This window comes from Elephantulus edwardii, unplaced genomic scaffold, assembly GCF_000299155.1.
Source record: "Elephantulus edwardii isolate Elephantulus edwardi_28Jun2011 unplaced genomic scaffold, EleEdw1.0 scaffold00067, whole genome shotgun sequence".
NCBI lineage: Eukaryota > Metazoa > Chordata > Mammalia > Macroscelidea > Macroscelididae > Elephantulus > Elephantulus edwardii.
In genome coordinates this window covers 10,378,978-10,402,628 of record NW_006399817.1, presented here as the reverse complement: position 1 = coordinate 10,402,628, position 23,651 = coordinate 10,378,978, and the positions used below count along the sequence as shown (strand labels likewise).

Sequence of the window (23,651 nt, the reverse complement as noted above, 5' to 3'; positions counted from 1 at the left end):
TGTTAATGAGGCAGGACTAGAGCAGTATGTACCTTGAGTTCCTCATTTTACTACATGGTATGACCCAAGTAATTACCTCTAAGTTCACTTAGGATATCTCTCTCTCTCTCTCTCTCGCTCTCTCACACACACACACACACACACACACACACACACACTATTCTTTTTGTTTCACAGCCTGCATCTGAACTGATCCTGCTACTCCACAAACCACTGTCTGTCACCATTATGCAGGCTATGGCCAAATGGGTCAGCTGAGTCTTCCATACTAATGTCTGATCCACGAATTTAGGACTTGCCAGCCTTTACAAACACTTGTAACAATGGACTGAAGCATATCAGAGATTGTGAGGATGGTTCAGGAGAGGCTGAGGTTCAGGTTTGTCATTCATAGGGTCTCTATGAGTTGAAGTTGACTTGATGACACCCAACACGACTACCAACCACCACCTGAGCCATTTTACTGTAGAGAATTTCTATGAGAAACTGCAGCGAATTATGGAATCCACACATCAAAGGAGGAAGGCAGGCTGAGGGGAGGAGGAATAATTGATTTGAGAGATGATGGCGTAGTAGTACAATTTGGAAAAGATGGACATTTGAGACAACTTTAACCTCTGCCTTACAGGAACCAGCTATGTACTAAACATTCTGCAAGAGATTGTTTTAATAATCATCTCAAATCTTGTTTCAGTAAGGAGATCTTTGCAAATTGAAAGCAATTTGTGAAGCAACTATTTATTAGAACTATCAGTTAGCTGTGAACTATCTACGTTGAAGTTCCATCACCCCTCCACACTCAGAATTTGAAGTTCTCTCTCTAATTTCTAAATTATAAGAATGAGTGGAAAGAACTCTTAACATTAGGAAAATCTGGGTCCCAGTTCCTAGGTTCCCAGTTGTATTTACACAATACAACCATTACAAGATAATTTTAAAAGTACTCATTCCTTTGGCTTCTCTAAATCCAATTAAAATCAGAATTTCTCAAGGTAAGAACTTTTCTACTGCTCATTTAAGGAACACTTCAGGAGATTGTAATTGTAGCTGGGGTTGAGAATCTTCTAGATTTTGGGAGTTTTTTTTTCCACACTTTGGGCAAATTCCTCGTGAACATGCCCTTTCTGGATCTTGGTTTTTCTCACCAGTAAAACAAAATGTTTAAGGTTAACAATGCTACTTTTATATAGGTTATAAACCTCTCCAGATTTCAAAGCATTAATGACTTTTACAAGTTAACTTCAGATTGTTTATTTGCTCTATTCCTCTTGTTTTAACTGATAGTTTAGAAATCAAGAGAAAACAGAGATACATTTGTAAAGATCTTTAAATGACTTGGACAAAAGGTGTTGTAGGCAAATTTCCAATTTAAGAGGGATGTTCTCACATACCTTTTTTTCTGGAAGGACAAAAGATACATATATCATCACTGAATTTTATGGATTTTGGAGCTACTGTATTAAAATGAAAAAGAAAGGAAAAAGTTGTGAACTCTAATATTTCCCTCCCTCAGATATATAGTTTCATCATCTTAACAATGATTTTTTTGCACATGCTTCCATTAAAGTCATGAGTGCAGAATAAGCTGATGATTTCAGTAACACCTACGCACTCCTTAAGTCTCTTTACTGAATAGCTTGCTGAGCAATTTAACACACAAGGTCCCTAATTTCTTTATTCTAGTGATGGCAATATAATCTTTGTCTTGCTTCAACCAGTTTTCCCCTCAGTTAACGCATCTTTCCAAGCTTAAAAAAAAAAGTGTTTCATTATTTGGCTTATAAAGTAAACTTAAGAAACCTGCAAATAGTTTTTTCAAAAGCAAATAAAGAAATATTCACCCTTATAGAAGAGAGAACACAGGAGAATCACATGTTCCATTTTATAATAATACGGTACATTGTGTAGTCTTGTGTCAGTATTTATTATCAGTCATTTAGTTTATGATAGAGAATAACTTTTGATTACTGATGCTTGTAGTATTACTCACTCTGTCTTGGACTGTTTGAAGATCTGTATTTTTATTACAAAGTCCAATAAAAATAAAGTGAAAAACCCATAGGTCCCAAAACTGATTCCTGGCTTGTGTTGTATGTCACTCCTTTCCAATCTAAAAAGTATTTCCTTCTACTGCTACTCCCTGTCTCTTGCTCATAAGCAAATTTATCTCCTAATGCCTCATTTTTTATTTTAGCCATTAATCTCCCATTGAGAACCTTACCAGACGCTTTTTACAGATAAAAATATTTAATATCTACTACATATCCCCTATACACAAAATCATCCAACATTGCTTACAGGGAAAAATCAATCTTTCGTACCTGAATACAAGTTTGTTGGCTTTATTCAAAATATTTTTCCTAACTTCTTCAGGTCTTTACAAGAAATAATGGAACAATAGAGCAAGCACCCAATTTCTCCTCTTTTCTCAAAATTCTCCGGTCTTTGAACCTTTATCTGTACTGGGTGGTAAACTACACTGAAATTTCATGTATACCCACAGACCACATGTGTCAATTTTTTCAACGTCATTGAATGACATTGGCTCAGAAACAGAAGGATTTTTAATGGTTGCTGAGCATTATATACATCAGGTAGTGTCCTGCCTATCAGCGAACATCTCCAATCTCCTATGGTGAGCCATCTAATTTCTAACAACATGGACTCATCCGTACCCCAGGTCAAAATCCATCTCCTAATACTTTCTGGTGGCCTAGTGGTAAGAAGCTGTGCTGCAATCCCAAAGGTATACAATTCAAATCTACCAGCTGCTTTGCAGGAGGAGGAAGGGCAATCTCCTTCCAATCAACTTATATCTGAAAACCTGCTGGAGGGTCAGCTATACATGGGATCTGTCTCCACAGCATGCAACAATAATTTCTAAGAGATGATTCCAATCCTGCTGCCTCTAAGTAATAGAGAAAAGAGTTCTTGTTAAGAAAAGGCCTTCAAATGACTTTTCCCTTCATAAATTAGACTTTTATTTTCCTTTTAGCCACTCCTCATGGGTAGGTTTCAAGTTTCCCCATTTTGTGCTGTGACTTTCCTCTAAAGATACTGCAATACCATTTCCATTCTTTCACAACCACCCACCATATCTGCTCCATTCTTTCATTCTCAGACTGCTCTCAACTTTAACATCTCTTCTACTCCTTTCCCAGGTAAATAGCAAAAAAACTCCACTTTGATAGTCAAACTTACCTGTTCCCCAAAGACCCAGGTAGAGGAATCATAAAACACAAAAAAAATTAGGCACATGTGTGTTGGCATCCTAACTTCTACTGGTGGATAAAATCCTATTTAGAAATAGGGTTGTTTCATCTCATATGTTAATGAGGCCATATCAGTGTAGGTTGTGTTTTAAACCTTCTGAGATAATAAAATGATGGATTAGACACAGACATGTTTTTAATGCGGAAGGCTGATGGCCTATGAGGATTACCAAAGAATATTCAGGGCTACTTCAAGGAAAGAAGCTACATGTCCAAGTCTCTAATTTGAACTTTTCAACAACAAAACTTGTAAGAAAACCAATTTCAGGTCTTTAAAGCCACCCTCTGAGGTAAATACAGAGGTAAATACATTATGTTTTAGTAGCACCAGGAAACTAAGACACTGAGCTGAAGTTGTAAGCCATGAATCTACTAATTCCCAAAATAGAGCACCATGGGGCCTCCAGGAAAGTTGGTAAACACAAAAAAATCATAGATGCTCTCTGAGGTGAGATCTTTCACCTCTGGGCACCATTCTTTTTCATTTCAACAAGCATCTATTAAAAGCAACGTTCATTCTGGGTTTGCTTTTATTTTCTTTCTCATATTTATTTCATATCTATCCCTTTCTATGCTGTTTTTCCAAAAACGTATGCACACAGTTGAAAGTTGAGCCAAGGGAATAATAAATTCTATTCCAGGCTTGAAGGTTATATAAGGGTGATAGTCTCAGGCTTCCACTGGTCTCTACTAGACCAGCAGACCTGGTCTATTACTTATAACAATATGTTCCTATATTCATGCCTGTTACTTGAATCTGTCAATTAACATTCACTGGGTATCGTGAAGCACTACATGTTGAGCTGCTAAAGGAAAGTAAGCAAGCAGTTCAAATTCACTAGTAGCTCCACAGGAGAAAGACAGATGGGCAGTCTCTTCTCCAAAAGATTCACAACTTTGGGAACCTGATAGAGGTCGCTGTTAGTCAGAACTGACTTGACAACAGTGGGGTACTGGGATGGCAGTGTCTAACTTTGTGCCCACAAATTTCTCCAGGCAAGTTAGGACTGGAAACAGCAGACAGATTATTTTTTTTAATAAGTTATGCTATATTTTTAAATTTTCATAGAGCAAAATGTTACACAGTCTAGTGTACATCCCATAAAAACTGAGCTTACAAGTATTTTTTTTTTCTTCTTTTCCCAGGGGCTCGATCATGAAGAAGCAGAGAAAAAAGATGTATGTTTAAATGTATATCATCTATTTACTGTTTTCTTTACAGTATTATACATATATCAAAATGCACCATCAGTTATTCCTTCACTGCTGGAAAAATTTTATTCCTCTCCTTTGTAGAGTTGTTAATTTTGCACTCAATGAAGTCAAGGATATGGGGTGGGAGAGAGGACAGCTGCAAAGTGGGTGGGGGTAAACTTTTTGAAATTTTGCTGTAATGTAATAATTTATGCCTGGCAATTTAATCCCTTCTCACTTTAAAAGCTGTTTCCTTTTCAGGTTTAGTTTATAGAACTGTAAATAAAGTTGTGCTTTAAATTCTTTAACTCTTAACCTCATACACATCCATATTCTTACCCTTGTGCTTTTCCCAATGATGAACCTTCAATTGTAGCATATCTTTACATAAATTAAACGTTTTCCTATGAAAGGACTTAGTTGCTTTATAAAACAGGAAAAAAAATCAGGTTGGAACACCATAGGGGTCTAGATGTACCATCTGGATCAAAACTTAGTAAGTATACCAAGATTTGCAGCCTCAAGTGAAGGATTCAAACTGACTTGGGACAAAGTTTAGAAAATTAAATCTACACTATTACTTACTCTATTAATTGACTCACATTTAAATGATATATAAAAGTTTATAAAAAATTCCTGATGCTAACTTTGTATCAATCATCGTAGTTCGTTTGTTTTTGGTTTTTTTAGGATTATGGTATCCATTAGTCATATCCTGTTTGCAACTATTTTCCCCACTTTATTTGTTTCTGTTATTTCCCAATATATCTGACTTTTCTGCTTCATCTCACTGTGTCGAAATTACTTTGATCTTACTGGGTTGATTTTTTAAGATTCTCTCCCCACCAGTACTTTTTTTTTCTCTTTCATTTTCTCCTTTTATTTCCTACGTACTACAAAAACTCATGCTGCATTCAGGGTCTGCTTTTCACAAGTCCCATCTTTTTCTTCAGTATTTCTACAGATCTTCATCAGCGATTCAAACCTGATGGTATTACAATTGCATCTTTAGTGCTTTCTTTACTCCAACCTTATTTATCACGCCTGCATTACTTCCAAAGATAAGGTCGAGAATAACTTCAGAGTGGAGTTGTTAGCAGGGCGTGTATGAGAACAGTCCACTGCTATTGACAGTCCATTTTCTACAACCTGGTGTTATTTTAATATGCACATTTGCTAGGCTGACACCCCTTAGTAAGAGAGTAACCTACTTTTTAGACTGCTCTCTTCTGTAAACATATTTCCCTATCTACCTTACTTGCTATCCCCTTTTTCTTGGATTGCAAGATGTGAAAATACGGCTCTTGTTTTCTTTGTTGACTATGCTACTGATGTATGTCATGTCTCTGAATCAATTCCAGTCCATTCTCTTCAAACTGTTGACTTTCACTGTAAAACAAAACGTTACAAAACAAAAACCCCAGGTGTCTAGGATCTATCTACACGGGACCAAACTAACAACATAAACTTGACAGATTAGAATTTTTAAAATGTAGGGAGCAATGAATTTATGTATATAGGGGGAAAACAAAGCACCAAAGGAGGATGACAATGGCCATACAACACAAAAGAATAGAGTAGTATTATTGATAGATTAGTATTAGTACATACAGAAGCTGTTGACTTAGTGTACATTCTACTGTGCATATTCTCAACAACATATAATAAAGAACTGATGAAAATGCCTGTATGTCCTTTTATTCTGATAGTCATTACGTGTGTGTGTGTGTGTGCGTGTGTGTGTATGAACAGTTGCTAAATAAACAGTGTAGCAGACTCTGCCTCTTGGTCACTCTGTGTGCATCACCATACACCTGTGTCCATAGTGTTCTCAGAAAATCTTGATTTATTTAAAAAGACTGCCAAGCATTACTTCCACCTTGCCGCTGGGTGGACTCCAACTCCCCACATTCCATTAGCTGCTGGAAGCTTTAACCATCTGCCACAGCCCTTCATGTCCTTCTTCATTTGTTTTCATTCACCACATTTTCACTTACGTATATGAGAGATCTAGTTTCTTTTACCAAAAGAAACTCCAAAGTGTTTTCCTTGCCTCTTACCTTGCAAACTTTTGATATGTCGTATCATATCATGTCATGTCACTGCACTGGATCCCTTAAACAATGCCTTAAAAGTATAATTTCCTGATCAAAAGAATGAGTTATTTCTTTTCTTCTCTCCAGTTAAAATAAATGTTTGTTCTCAAAACAACATGCTCAGAAAGACAGTATCATAGGAGCAAAGAGCAGCTGTAAAGGCTAATCCAAACCTCCATTTATTGTTGGGTGCTATCAAGTCAGCTCCAGTTCAGCAACCCTGTGCATAACTGAAACACTGCTCCATCCTGCAACACCCTCCCAAATGATGATGTGCTTGAGCCCACTTGTACAGTCAGCGTGTCAATCCATCTTGTTGAGGGTCTTGTTTTTCGGTATCTACTTAACAATCATGATGCTCTTCTCCAATGATGGGTCCTTCCTCAGAACATGTCCAAAACAGATGAGGCAAAGTTTCACTATCCTCACTTGAAAAGAACAATCAGACTCTACTTCTTCCAAGACAGACTTGTATTCCATCTAGTAGTACGAGACCTACTTAATATTCTTCACCAACACCATAAATATTATACATCAATTCTTGTCTTTAGAGAGGGACATCATGCTGGGTAGAGTAGAGGGACAGCGCAGGAGGGGAAGACCCTCTATGAGGTGGATTGATTCAGTGACTGGGGTAATCGGGATGGGTGTGTCAGAGGCAATGCGATTGGCACAGGATAGAGCAGGGTTTAGGGCTGCTGTACATAGTGTCGCTATCAGTCGCAAACGACTCGACGGCACATAACAACAACAACAATTCAATGTTCAGCTTTTGCAATGCATATGTTGTTGTTATGTGCCGTTGAGTCACCCACAACTCATAGTGAACCTATGAACAAGAGCCCTAAAACCTGCTTTATCCTGTGCCAACCTTATTGTTTCTGACACATCTACCCCCATTAACCCAGTCACTGAATCCATCCATCTCATCGAGGGTCTTCCTCTCTTGCACTGTCCCTCCACCCTCCCAAGTATGACGTCCTTCTCCAAGGACTTGTCCCTCCTTTCAACATTTTCAAAGTATGTCAGACGAAGCTTCAGAATCCTTGCCTCCAAGGAGCAGCCTGACTTCACCCTCTCTAGGATGAACCTGTTTGTTCTCTGAGCCATCTATGGTATATCAAATACTCTTCTCCAGCACCACAGCTCAAGTGCATCAATTCTCCTTTTGTGAGGAAACTAAAAATATTGGATCACTCACAACTTCGTCCTCAACCTGACATTTCTGCTCTGTAACATTTTAAAGAGGTTGCTGACAGTAGATTTGCTAAATGCAATACACTTTTTGCTTTCTTGAATGCTGTTTTCAGGGGTACTGACTGTAGATCTAAGTAAAATTAAATCCTTGACAACTATAATCTTTTTTCTGTTTATGATGATGTTTATTGGTTGAGTTGTGAAGGGCTTTTGTTTTGGTTTTGGAGTTTAGGGGTCTTTTTGGTGAAGGCTTACAAGTCATTGGGTTTTTTTCAATCATTCAGACATTTTGTTTTATAAATGTCACTGATTAATGTATTAATTAATTACAATGTCTAATCAATCCCTTTGTGTATTCTTTCCTGTCACACAATTTATCTATTTATTATTACTCTCCACTTTCTCCCTTTTCATTTGTTATCCCTCTAAGATCTGAGTCTATCAATATGTATATTTTCTCTTATATTTTTATTAATAGTAGTCTTAGTCAATAATTGTCTTTTTGTAAGTGACTTATGTTACCACGCATCATTAGTTCTAGATTCCTCCAAGTAATGCAGTACTTCACAAATTCATGATCATATTTAGTGATGTATAATTCTCCACATTATGCAAATGTACCACAGAGATCTTTTAGCCATTTGTCTGTTGACTGGCACCTGAGTTGTTTCCAACTCTTTGTTATAAAGAATGCTTTAAACATGGATGAGTGTATAATAGTTTTTGTTACCACTCATTTCTTTGACATATGTACCTTCTAGTAGGATTGATGTAACAAATGGTATTGATTGCTATTTCTAAATTTCTACAGACATTATAAATCTCTTTCTATACCGGTTGCATCATTCTACATTCAGGTTGTTAGGTTTTTGTTTTTCTTATATTCTGGTACAATCCTTACTAAAGGTTGTGATTTTTGCCATTTAAGAGCTTCAAGTCCTCTTTGTTTCAGGAAACAAAGTTTTGTCAACTGCATATCACTGGTTGTTAATGAGTCATCTTCCAGTCTAGAAGAGGTCACATTCTTCTTCATACAGTTCAGTTTCTCAGATTATCTGTTCAGCATAGAGACTGAATGAATATGCTGAAATGATACAATCTAGATATACATATTTCCTGATTTATTCAATGCTATTATTTCCTAGTTCTGCTTAAACTATTGCCTATTGACCTATGTGTAAGTTTCTCATAAGCACAATTAAGTGTTCTGTAACTTACATTCTTCATAATGTTATCTATAATTTATTACGATCCACAATCAAATGTCTTTTCAAAGTCAATAAAACTCAAGCAAACATCTTTCTAGAGTTCTCCTTGTTTTCAGCCAAGAACTGTCTACTCAACAACAGCAATGCTATACCTCATTCCATGTACTTTTCTGAACCCAGCTTGAATTTCTGACAGTTCATTTTTAATTATTTGTTGAAATAACTTTTATATTCTCTTCAACAAGATTTTACTTGCATGTAATAGTGAAACGTCAATAATTTCTGCATCCTGTTTGATCATCTTTCTTTGTAAGGGGCACAAATATAAATTTCTTTGAATCAGTTGCTTGGATAGCTGTCTTCCAAATTTCTTGGTACAATGAGTAGCATTTCCAGCTGAAACATTTCAGTTAATATTCTGTAAATTCCTTTGGGGTTAGGTACCATTGAGTCGCACATGACTCATAACAGCCCTATGAAAAACAGATCTGTAGACTGTCTTATCCTGTGCAAGCCTTATTATCTTTGATACTTGATCCCATTGCTGGAGTCACTGTGTCAATCCATCTTTTTGAAGGTCATCCTCTCTTTTGCCAAGCACCTTCTGAAACATGATGTCCGTTTCCAAGGAACAGCCTCTCCTAGAAACATCCGCAAAGCATGTGAGATGATGACTACTCTTGCCTCCAAGGATCACTCTGGCTGCACCTTCTTCTACACTTATCTGTTTGCTCCTCTACTAGTCCATGGAATATTCAGTACTCTTCTCCAACATCATAACACAAAAGCATCAATCCTTATTCTGTGATCCTTATAATTTTCCAGCTCTCAGATGCACAGCAGGTGATTGAAAAGACCATGGTTTGAATCAGGCACACCTTGGTCATAAACTGACATCACTGCTCTTCAGGAGTTTGGAGTGACAGCAGACTTTTAAATGCAATACGTCTCCTGATCTCTTGACTGCTTGCACCAAGGGTTTTGATTATAGCTCCAAGTAAGAAGAAATCATTTACAACTTCAATTTTTTTCCTCCAACTATCATGATATTGTCAGCCTTATTTTTCACTAATTACCAGTGGAGCTTAAACTTCTTCTGTTAGTAATATCTGGTTTTGGTCATGTGTTAACTCTTGCGATGTCGTTGTTATATGCCATCAAGTCAGAACCAGCTCACATGCTGGCCCTCCAGTAAGTTTTATGGGGTGGGAAAATATTGCACATCTTTCTCTCATAGAGTAACGGGTAGATTCAAACCACATTCCTTTGGATTACTGGCACAACTGTTTACCACTTGGCCACCAGAGTTCCCCTACTTCCTGAAACAATCAAGGCTAAAATCAAGTCTCCAGATGATCAAAGAGAGCCACTAGTAAATTAACTGCCTACCAGAATAAAATTTGCACTTTAAAGGTTGTTGTTGTTGTGTACCATAGAGTCAGAACCAACTCATAACTGACCCTCTCGTGGGTTTTCAGAGGCAGTTAATCACATGGGAGGAGACTGCCCATCCATCTCCTATGGAGCAGCTGGTGGCCACAAACTGTGTGCCTCTGGGATTGCAGCACACCTTCTTGCCACTAGGCCACCAGAGCTCTGTGCTTTAAAGTAGATTTTTGTAAATAAAAGCCCATAAAACATATCAGATGAAGCATAGAATGAAAATTACTGGATAGGTAAAGAAACAAGAAAGATAACTACATGCAAATTAAAAAGTTGTCAGTAGACACTGGCCCTGTGAGAACTCAGATCTGTAAATCAGCAAAGACTTTATATCAGATATTACAAATACATTAAAATACTTAAAGGAAAATCAGCAAAGACTTTAAACTAGATATCATAGATTTTTTAAAAACTTAAAGGAAAACATGATCTCAATGAATGAAAATACGGTAATTGTAGCAGAAATTATCATACAAAATTAAACAGAAATTCAGAAACAGAAAGTATTCAACAGGAGAAATTAAAAATTAACTGTATAAACATAAAAGCATACCTGAGAGAAAATAAAGGTTAAAAACCTGAAGAAAAATCTACATAAATTAGAAGCACAAAGAATTAATTAGTCAGAAGGATACAGAATGAAAAAAATAAAATAAAAAGTTTCCAGTAATCTTTGGAACAATATGGAGCTTGGACTTTCAGAATGAAAAAAGAGATGGAAAATATATTTTAAAAAATAATTTTTGCAATTTCCTATGTTGGATGATAAATTTCACCTACAGACACAAAAAGCTCAGAAAATTCCAAGCAGGTTAAACACAAAGAAAATCACAGTTAGGCATACAATGTTGTTGCTATTGTGTACTACTGAATTGGAACTGACCCATAACTGACTCTCCACTGGGTTTTCAGAGGCAGTAAATAGTACAGGAAGAGAATTCTCATCTTTCTCCAACACAGCAGCTGGTGGATTTGAAACATATATCTTTGGGTTAGCAGTACAAATCCTTACCACTAAGCTACCTAAGCTCCTGCTGTTATCCTGAGTTACCATAAAGTTAATCCATGGTGACTCCATGCATGCCCACAAGAATAGCTCCATAGGCATTTCAAGCTGTGGTCTTTCAGAAGCAGATTGACAAGCTTGTCTTGTACAGTGTCTGTGGGTGGATTCAAATAATCAACCTCTTGGCAGCTAATCAAGCACTTAACTGTTTTTACTACCAAGTCATTCCATGGTCAAATTAGTTAAAAACAAAGACAAAGAGAAAATATTGATTGACACAAACAGAATAAGATGAAACATCATAAACAGAAAAACAAGAATAGAATACCTGGTAATGAAATTGCATATTTAAATTACTAAACTAAAAAGAAAACTGTCAGCTATATCCAGCAAAATATACTTGAACCATGGGAGCATTTAAAGATAAACAAAAGCTGTAAGAATTAATCTCCAGTAGACTTACACTTTAAAAAAATACACGTAGAATTATTCTACACTAAGGAGAAATTGTACCAGATGGAAAGTCACATTTACAGGAAAACATAAAGATCACTAGAAATTATATAAGCATGGGAAAACATAAAATTCTGGCTTAATTTGGGGGTTTTTCTCTTTTAATTTTCTTTAAAAGATAACAGTTAAACAAAAGTTGCTTAGAAGGTCAACAATAGTTTAACCAAAGTGGTGTTTTGTTGTTTTTATTTTAAAAAAAAAAGTCTGCCTATGATATCTAAGGAATTTCCATTGGTCTGGTCCACAGGAAACTAAGTCACTTATGAGTCAGTTCTGAATAACTGAATTCTGACTCCATGGACGTAAGTGGTATGTGGAATCAAAGTGACAACAGCAATTCAGAAGACTAGGAATCTTAGGGGCACCAGAGTTTTGTTAACAAGGGAGGAACAACTCAGAAAAAGAGAGTGAGAATGGTTATACAAGTCAAAGGATGTGCAAATCCAATGTCACTGAAGTAAATGTGTAAAAATGTTTGAATTGGTTGTATATTTTGCCAAAATAAGTGTTCAACAACAACGAAATAATTAAAAGGTGCAAAAAGATCTGACAAATGAAGACAACATATATTAAACGCATGGAAGGGAAAATGCTTTACTCTAAGATAAGGCATATAACTTAGGTAGAAGGAGAACACAAGAAATAATAATACAAATGACTGGTGAAGAAGCAAATGGAACCATTCTAAGACTCTTAACTTTGTCACCTGAAGTAAACTATTTCATCTCCTTATATTGCATCATTTACAGGGCTCATACAATATTTGTTGTTTTTATTGCTACATGCTGGCAAATTGATTCTGACTGACAGCAATGCACAGAACAGTGTAAGTGTCCCATGGAATTTCCTGGCCTGAAATCCTTTTGGAAGCTGACACAAAGGTCTTTTCTCTCAAGGCTCTTTTAGTGGTTCAAACTGCTAACCTTCTGGTGAGGATTAAAATGTTTAACAACTGCATCAGTGATCCTTGATGTAATTAAACGGAGATTATTTCAAAGATACACTGTTCACAGTAAGTCTCAAAAAGCACTGGTTAAATGAAGAAATGAAATCACTAAGAATGTGAACAGGAAGAAGCCAGTAGAACAAAAGATATCAAAGGAAAATGTGTCTACTTATATTTTTCTCACTGTGTTTGAATAAGGTGGTGCAGAACATAGGCTTCCAAACCATGATGATCTAATTAATGTTCCTATCACGAGTACCAGGTGATGGAGAGAATAGGATTGGCAGATCTACTTCCAAGAATGAATATACTTTCATCCTGAGCTAAATCCTAGCAGAGAGCACGAAAAGGTTACTGTCTAACTACAGATTCCAGAGGCTTTCTCCAGGTTCCTAAGAGATACAGTAAGTCTTCTATTTACCCTGAAACCTTGAAGTGCCATCAGAAGTGAGGACCATTGTTCAAGGTCTGATTTTTCTTTACATAGGTTGTTGTTGTTGTTGTTGTTATGTGCTGTCGAGTCATTTGCAACTCATAGCTACCCTATGTACAACAGCCCTAAACCCTGCTCTATCCTGTGCCAACCGCATTGCCTCTGATACACCCATCCCGATTACCCCAGTCACTGAATCAATCCACCTCATAGAGGGTCTTCCCCTCCTGCGCTGTCCCTCTACCCTACCAAGCATGATGTCCCTCTCCAAGGACTTGTCTCTCCTTACAGCATGTTCAAAGTATGTCAGACGAAGCCCCAGAATCCTTACCTCCAAGGAGTAGCCTGGTTTAACCCTCCCTAAGATGGATCTGTTTGTTTTCTTGGCAGACCATGGAACATTCAATACTCTTCTCCAGCACCACAGCTCAAAGGCGTCAATTTTCCTTCTATCCTCCCTAGTCATTGTCCAACTCTCTGATGCATAACATAGGTACACCTCATATTATTGTGTTCCACAGATAATGTGTGTTTTTATGAACTGAAAGTTTGTGGCAAACCTGCACAGAGAATTCTATCAGTGTCATTTGACCAAGAGAATATGTTCACTTCATATCTGTCATATTTTAGTACTTCTCAAAACATTATAAAATTTTCAAACTGTTATTGTTCCCTTAAAAGGCTATGGCATAAATATAATTTCTGTATACACTGGAAACAAACAAAACCAACCATGCTCCCTTTAAGACTGGCCTCATTGTGATCTGTCTGGAATAGAACCTACAGTATTTTCAAGGTAAGACTGTACTCAGGTTTCAGAGAATTTGCTCTAAATAAGACAACCCGGATATCTCTATCTTGGATTCAGCAGCACTGACTACAGCAATGATGCTTCATGCTAAGTGGGCTGACTTCTAGGAAAGACTACAAAGAATTATGCTAGGTCCAAGACTGGTTTGTTTTGTTTTTTTTTTAATAAAAAGATATATATATATATGTATATATATATATATATGAATATAAAAATCTAGAGAGTAACAATGGGTAACAAAAAAACCCCTCATGACTATTAAGTTGGAACCAACTCATAGTTCAGCCTCCAGCAGGTTTCTGAAGCTGTAAATCACACACAAGAGGAGACTGTCCATCTTTCTCCCCTCAAGCCACTCATGGATCTGAACCTCCAGACAGGCGCTACTTTTGGATTTAAGCACAATTCCCTACAGACTATGACAACAAGAACTCCCTCAAGGATTGGGTTGCTAACCAATGACCTCAACTCTCTACCTGGTTCAAATCTACCAGCAGTTTCTTGGAAGAAATCTAGATAATCTCCTCTCGTGATTTATAGCTTCAAAAACTCACTGGAGGGTGATTTATAGCTTCAAAAACTCACTGGAGGGTCGGCTGTAAGTTGGTTCCAACTCAACAGCAATGATTTCAATTAAGCAACAAATAAGCTAGATTAAAGATCTGAGAAGCGACTTATCTCTACAAAAGTAGAGATCCTAAAAAGTCAATAACCATAATAAGTTATCTAATGGAGGATTTAACAGAATGCTCTGATAACCGAATGATAGGGAGTTGCCCCCAAAAGGGGTGATATCTGTGCTAAATTCTGAAAGATATTAAGGAGTTAACAGATGAACTGTATTGCAGATAGGAGTAAAAACATTCAAAGACTCAAAAGTTTTGATGATGCCATCTTTAGGGAACTTCAAGGAATATAATTATCATATAATTAAAGTATGCGATATACACACAAAATGATGAGGACCTAAAAGGTACAAAGATATGAATATATATATATATATATATATATATATATATATATATAAAAACAAAGCAGAACTGCCCTATTGGATTCCCTGGGCTGTATATAATCTTTAGGGAAACAGATCATCAGCTCTTTCTCCCACAGAGCGGGACAGAGGTGGGTTTTAATGCTTAATCACTGTGTCACCAGAGATCTTCGGATGGAAAGATTATTTTAAAGTATTCAGTAAAGGACATAAGTAAAGTTATACTGCTCAATGTAAGTCCCAATGGACACTGGTTAAATGGAAAAATGAAATAATGGATAACGAGAAACAAGCAGACAAGAAGAGATCACCCCTTTAATTCAAACTTACAGGATTCATATTTTACCTTAATGATGAGGAAAAGTCACTGAAGGGTTTTCAGAAAGCAGGACCACAATACAATTATTATTTTAAAAAGATTATTCTATGAATGGAAGTCCAAAATCTCTGAAAATGTTCATTAAAATGAATAAAATAAAAAAATTAAATAAAAAGATTATTCTGGAAAGAATGTGGAGAACATATTGGAGGGGCACAAAAGAAGAGGCAGGAAACTTTAGAAGATTGTAATCCCTGTAGAACCAATGGTAGGGCTGGCAGTAGTGCAGGACAGCAGCACTCAGAATGGGGAGAAATGGAATTGACACAGCCAAGAGATAGAACTGGTAGTGTTCTCAAGACGTGTTCACTGACTGATGCGAAGATGAGAAAAAGAAGGAAACAAGCATGACTTTAAGGGTTCAAGTTTGGACATCTAAATGATCAGACATCCTGTCTGTGGATTTCAAAGTGGAAGAGACTATACTAACTTTAACGGGGGTGGATAACACAAACAAAATCAGAGGCTGCTTTAGATACTAAGGATATACATATCTCGGAGATAAATTCACAGAATGGAATAAGTCGGAGTTGAAGGAATTCCTGTCTAACATATGTTGATGAATGAATAATCAAGGAATAACAGAGAGGACAATTCACTAACAAGAGAGCCATCTACTGCCTTTCAAGAATAGTGCAGCAATGAGGTGCCACAAGAAACATGGAAGAAAGCCAAGAGTTTCTGACCACTTTACACCTTACAAAAATATCTGACAACGCCTGCTTAAAAAAAAAAAAAAAGAACCCACCAACAAATCCAAGTGGTCAGCACTTTGAAGCAATAGCGTAGCACTTCTACTTACTCCTCTTAAAAATATCTTTTGAATATAAAACACCATCTGAATATCAAACACTTACCTGCCATCATTGCTATCATGCTGGCTTTATAGACATTGGTAAGAGATCCAAGTTCTCCTGTTGCCAAGATGGTTTTGAGATGAGCTTCTCCGCAGGCCTTGCGAAACTGACGAATCTCATCATAAAGGGCTGGGGGAGGAAATAATTGAAGCAGTTACAAGGCAGGCAAGTGATAACATAACTTGGCAGCCGTTTAGAGCTGATAGAACCCATTTTAGATTTAGGAAATATAAAACATTTGTCACTTTCTAAAAATCACCCCAATTTAATATTGCCTAGAGCATTCTGTGCAGTTCACATCATGTTACCAAGAATGCTTCGTTTGCTCCCTTGAAACTGTTGCTAAGTCCAAAATGTCCAGATTCAAAGAGCTTTTTAAATATCATTATAATGGCATTCGAATTACAAATGTCTATCTCTCCCTCTTGAGGATAACTTACAAGGAGATACAAATTCATCTAGCATGCTACTTGCAAACTTAAAAAAGAAAAATTACAATGTAAATGAGAGATTGTATAAAATACAATGTACATGCATGAAACACAATACATATATAAAGGATTGCATACAAAGCAATAAAACTATGAGAGAGAAATAAAAAGGCATACTTGGTCTTTAAAAAAAAAGAAAAATTAAGTCCTTATTAATTCTTCTATTCTGTTCATTTATTGCAATAATAAAGCAGAACTTCCTGTACAGCTCTGCAACCGCTAATAAAGACATGAGAGCTTTCCAACCATCCACCAGTAGGAGTGTCTACAATCCGCAGTAGCAGCTCCGAGTTAGTACTATCCACAGTGGTAACTCATTGTGTTAACCCACCCCCATGGGCCTCCTCTCATACCAGAACATACAGAATACTTGATAATGCTTATTACTAATCTAATCATAGGCTAATCTCTGATAACTATAATTGCAACTAGCTTAAACACAGTATTTTTATGAACAAAGCTGCAAAGAACATGGGTGTGCATATATTTGCTTGGGTGGCGGTTATGGTTTCTTTTTTAGTATATTCCCAGTAATAGAATTGCTGGGTCAAATGGTATTTATATTTGCAATAATTTGAGAAAGCGCCACACAGCCTTCCATAATGGTTGCACCATTTTACACTCCCACCAACAGTAAATAAGGGTTCCAGTTTCTCTGCAACCTTGCCAGCATTTGTTGCTTACTATACATAGTATTTTTATATTATATTAACACTAATAGCAAAAACTTTTTACACTGAATTATATTGTAACAACATTATTAGCAACTGTGAAGAGTCTTCCCCCCCCTTCTTTTTTTTCTTTTATAATTAAGGAGTGCTGGTGGTGTAGTGTGTGACATAGTAGGCTGCAAACATTAAGGCTGGTAGTTTGGATCCACCAACCATTCCATGGGAGAAAGATGAAGAGTCATCTCTTGCAAATACTCAAGCCTCTGAAAATCCACAGAGGGTCAGGAATCAACTTGACTGCAGTGGGTATGGGGTTTTGGTTTCCTTTAATTACTAATTCATTCTCAAAAAAGCTATTGATAGAAGCTCATAAATACTAATGGTCATAACCTTGTGGTTAAAACTCCAGAAAATATCAGTGACTAACAGCACATGTATTTAACTTCTGTGGAAGAAACCATGTAATTGAGTAATAACAGAAGCTTTGACAAGTGTGTAACAGAAGGCTCAAATAGTAAATTAGCACCAGTCCAGAATAAAAGGTCCATATTAAAATGGACTAGGTGAGGGGGAGGAGGAAACTATGTAACAATGAATGTTTTTTCTTTTTTAAAGGAAACTGGGGGTAGGTAGGGAAGAAAATGCACAATAATGAATGAATGAAAAATCCAACTTTTTTGTAAATTTTCAATAATTATATCACAATTAAATTTTTTTGCTAATAAATGATTTTGTCATTGTAACTAATGACAGTTATATTTTCATTTAAAAAATTAGGGTTTTTTTTAGTATACATTACACAAAACTTTTATAGGTACTCATTTGGTACTATCCCACTCTGGCAGAGTCATTTAGTACAGCACTCTTTGCTCCCCCAGTGACTGTATATCTGATGAAGATGTATGAAGTCTGTCCAGGTGGTGCTGGACACATGTACAAAGCCACTGCAGTTCAAAGATGCAGCCCTAAATATACCAGTCTTGACTCCAGTACTATATTTGGCTCTGTAGGGCATTACGCATTACCATAAGCATAACACACATACACATGAATACAATAAAATTGAGAGAGGAGATATTTTATACTCAACGTAATGGAAATTTAATTAACATTTAAACGTCTATTAAAAGAAATCAATATTATGATTAGTAAGACTTTGAAAAATTATCACAGTCTTTTGTGAAGGGTATCAATGGATTTTGGCTCTTATCCTGTATCTGGGTAGACAGCCAATTCTTTGAATGATGGCTATTTCCACACTACCAGCCAGATAAAGATGAGAGGATTGGTTGGTTGGTTTGGGTTTTTTCCCCCTTTTATCTTTATGTCTACAGGTTTCATAACTATTAGTTTTATGGATAAACTAGGGAGGAAAAGAAATAGAGTAAGTTTGAAGGTTAAAGTTGGCATTTTTAAATGCCAAAATGAGAGAGTTCTATACTTCATATGTTTCCTAAAGTATATTTTACACTGAAAGTCTCACAGCAGCAAACACATTCAATAAAAACCATAAAATGATGAACAAGACTTGCCTTCCCAATACTGAAAAACTTGAAGACAACGCAAAGCTCAAAAATGGGAATTAAGTACAAACAAAAACACACATTCCATTAAAAGATGATTGCAAGAGTTTAGAGTTTGTTGCAAGCCAGAGATGGTATCCATGAAAGTGTTTTTTTAAAAAAATTGCATATTTTCTTCTTAATAGGAAGTTAGAAGTACAAAAGATGATCTGATATGCCACACAGCTTATTTCACACTGTCCACCTCACCTAACCTGTGAGAAAACCACCTTACCCATATAGCTAATGCAGTAATATATCTGAGAATGTAGCAGTAAAAGAATATGCACCAATAATAATTTATATTCTTTGAATGCAAAGAATGAATATTAGATGGAATGACATTTCTTGAGTAACTGAATCAAAAAGGAGAAAGCTGTTCTCTAAGAAGTGACACTAAAATCTCCTATCTAAAAATTCAAGAATGCTAATCCATATTTAACTGGTGATTTGAGTAATGATTTTCTTCCACATTATAGTGTTGTCATCAAAGGCAGGCTTTAGAGTTAGACAAATGCAGATTTAATATCCAACTCTATCATTCCCTATGTGACCTTGGGCAAGTTTTTTCTCTTGGACTCAATTTCATCCTTAAAGGGTGGATAATAACATTAACCTTATAAGGTTATTGTGAGGATTATAAGATATAATATATGTAAAGCACTTCACAAACTACCTGAAATATAGTAAGCACTACAAAAGTATAATGATGATTATTATTTAATTCAAATTATAGCAAAATTAGTTTCCATTAAGTGTTATACGACAACAGTCAAATCTTATTTCATAATCTGTCTCAACACTTTAGCCAGAACCTAAATTTTATCACAAGATTATTATTTATAACTAGTGAGCTATCAGAAAATGGTTTGTTACAGCATTTGGTAAAGTGAATTTTTCTTATGTATAACAAAATTCTTAAATGTTGATCACAACCATATTTATGAACAAGTCGTCAGAACACAGCAAGGAAACACTGCATGGTTCAAAATTGGGAAAGGCATACGCCAAGGATGTGTCCTATCTCCATACCTTTCCATTTATATGTAGAACAGATTATCCAGGAATCTGGGCTCTATGAGGAGAAATGTGGCATCAAGATTGGAGGAAGAATCATCAACAGTCTGAGTTATGCAGATGACACAACCCTGCTTGCTGAAACTGAGGAGGACTTGAAGCACTTGCTGCAGAAGATGAATGGCTGTAGCCCTCAATATGGATTGAAGCTCAATATCAAGAAAACAAAGATTCTCACCACTGGGCCGATTGGCAGCATCATGACAGATGGTGAAGAGATTGGGACTGTTTACAGCTTTAGTTTGCTTGACCCCACAATCAACACTCTTGGTACCAGCAGCTAGGAAATTACAAGATGAATTGCATTGGGAAAGCCTGTTGTCGAGATCTCTCCAAAGTACTGAAGAACAACGATGTCAGTCTTAAGACCAAGGTGCACCTAATCCAGGCCAGAGTCTTTGCTATTACTTGCTATGCATCAGAGAGCTGGACAATGACTTAAAGATGATAGGAGAATTGATGCCTTCGAGCTGTGGTGCTAGAGAAGAGTATTGAATATACCATGGACTGCTGGGAGAACAAGCAGTTTTGTCCTAGATAGGGTGAGACCAGGCTGCTCCTTGGAGGCAAGGATTCTGAGGCTTCATCTGATATACTTTGGGCATGTTACAAGGCGGGACCAGTCCTTGGAGAGGGGTGTCATGCATGGGAGGGTGGAGGAACAGGGTAAGAGAGGAAGACCATGGAGAAGATGGATAGATTTAGTGCCTTCGGTAATGGGTTTAGGTGTATCAGAGATAGTGAGACGGGCACAGGACAGAGCAAGGTGTAGGGCTGTTGTACATAGGGTCGTAATGAGTCGCAGGTGACTCAGCAGCACATAACAACAGTTAACTTTTGATAGCCAGAAAATTTCTTAACCTTTATTTAAAATTTACAACTCATCAATTACTCACAAATAAATTTTAAACCTAGGTTAAGAAATTTGCTGGCTATAAAAAACTAGTACTCTTTAGAGAAAGGACATTTAAGAATTTTGTTCTACAGAGGTAATAGAAAATATCATTATAGACAGAGAAAAGATTGAAGTTGTCAAAGATTTAAAATCCCCTGGATCTACAATCAACACGTTTGGTACTAGCACTCAAGAAACCAAAAGATATGTTGTACTAGAAAATTTGCTGTCAAGAACCCCTAACAAGGTGAGCAACAAAGTCAGTTTAAAAACAAAGGTGCACCTGACTCAAGCCATGGTTTTTTCAGTCCCTTCTTATCCATCTAAAAGTTGGACAATGAATAAGGAGGACAGAGGAAGAATTGATGTTTTTGTGCTATGGTGTTAGAGAAATGTACCGAATATTCCATGAGTGTCAAAAGAACAAACAAGTCTGTCTTGGAGAAAGTGCTGTCAAGGTGCTCCTTACAGCAAGGAGAAACTTCATCTCACAAATTTGGGCATGTTGTTAGAAGGGCCCAATACTTGGAAAAAGACATCATGCTTGAAAAGGTGGAGAGCTAGCATAATACCTTCCACAAGACGGATCAACACAGAGACTATAAAAATGGGTTTGAGTATATCAGAGATCCTGAGGGAGGCACAGGTTTGTACAAGGTTCAGATCCATTGTTCATAAGGTTTATATGAATCATAGTCAACTCAATGGCATCCAACAAAGATGAACCTCAAGAAAAAATTGTATTTTATGGCCCAATTAGTAGTCATTTGGAAATTAAGCTCTTTAATCCATGAACCAAACAGAATGAACCAAAAATGGTCATTTCAAGCTTAGTTGGATTCAACAAATATGGAACTAGTATCTTCTCATTCTTGTTTTTCTGACCTACCTAAATACAAAACAGGATCAAGTTTCTCTAAATAATTATCTTAAACTTTAACACTCAACACTGGAAAATGGTCATTTCTTTTCTATCATCCTGCTCTGTATATGCCAAACTAAAAGCATATAAGTAAACCTGTTGCCAATGAGTCAATATGACTCACAGGAACCTATAGGAACACATAGAATTGTCCCATAGTTTCCAAGTCTATAATCTTTTAGAAATAGGCCGTCATAATTTTCTTTCTCGGGGTGGCTGGTGAGTTCAAATCACTGGCGTTGGAATTAGTGGTTGAGCACATAACCACTATTCCACCAGGGCTTCTTATTACCAGAAGAATTAATTTTTAAAGTATCATAAATCTGCTCTTTTTATATGTGGCCTAGACTCCGTCAAATGATTCCTTCCACCTGGGACTTTGAATCTTACTTATATAATACCAAGATAAAAAAAGACTCAATAGTTTCACAACGGAAATGTGGAGGTAACTGCCAACGACCTCATATGAGAGGTTCAAACATTGTGCAGAATTTTAATGCAGTATCAGTAATCACAGTAGATCTCAGGGCAGATCCAAAATCAAAGGCCATCACAATTTATGTGTCCTTAAGGGTGGCCTGGTGGCATAACCCTTAGGGTGTTGCACTGTTAACCTAAAGGCAGCACTTCTCTCACAGTTCGAACCCACTAGTGGCTTTAAGGAAGAGATGGAGAATCTCCTGGGCAATTTGTCATTCTTGTTGTGTACCACAGAGTCAGAACCGACCCATTGTTGACCTTCCAGCAGTTCAGAAGCAGTTAGCTGTATGGGATGAGACTGTCCATCTTTCTCCCCCAGAGCAGCTGGTGGATTTGAAACACATACCTTTCTGTTGGCAGTACAAGTCCTTACCACTAAGCCACAGAGCTCCCTTTCATAGTCTCAAAACCGACCAGAGGGTCAGATATAAGTCAGCTGCAACATGTCGATGAGTTTTTGTTTCTTTCTTTTGGAAAGAAAATTAAAAAAATCTCTTTGGGGTACTAGAAGAGTGTTTTGGGGGGAAAGTTTACTGTATCATAAACTTTTTTTTTAAGCTCAGAGTCTATGCTCCTTAGAATAGCAGATTTTTGAGAAACAAATTGTTATCACTTCCTGAAAGCTATGTGACGAAGTAGGAATTACTCAGTTTCTCAGCTACTTCACATGTGTATGAAAGCTGTATAGTGAGTAATGATGGCAGTATTGCAGAAGAGTACTGAATAATCCATGAACTGCCCAAAGAACAAGTTAACCTTAGAGGAAATGCAACCTCTGGAGGCAAGGATGGTGAAACTTCATCTCACATACTTGGACCATGTTTTCAGGAAGTCAATCCCTGGAAAACAGGATCATTCTAAGAAAGGTGAAGGGATACAGAAAGGAAGGAAGATGCTCAATCAAGATAAGCTCGCACGGTTACTAAAATAAGGCGCTTGAGTAGGTCAGAGACCATGAGGATGGCATAGTTCAGGGCCAAGTTCAGATGTGCTGTTCATAGGATCATTATGAGTTGTAGTCAATTCAACAGCATTTAACGAAACCAAAATATTTAGAGAGCTTAGTTTCTTCAACTACAGTTGTGACTATTAAATAAGATAATATGTTTGGATATATGCACACCCATGTTTATTGCAGCTTTGTTCACAATAGCAAGGAGTTGGAAACAACCTAAGTGCCCATCAACAAACAAATGGCTAGAGAAGC

At 36.8% G+C, this 23,651-nt stretch overlaps 1 protein-coding gene across 1 annotated transcript in view; it reads right to left on the bottom strand.

The window, feature by feature from the left end:
* Positions 1-23,651, bottom strand: part of DERA (deoxyribose-phosphate aldolase (putative)) — a 119,214-nt gene that overhangs the window by 54,193 nt on the left and 41,370 nt on the right. Inside the window, exon 6 of the mRNA XM_006888482.1 lies at positions 16,347-16,475. Coding sequence (XP_006888544.1) covers positions 16,347-16,475 — 129 coding nt within the window. The remainder of the gene's footprint in view (positions 1-16,346; positions 16,476-23,651) is intronic.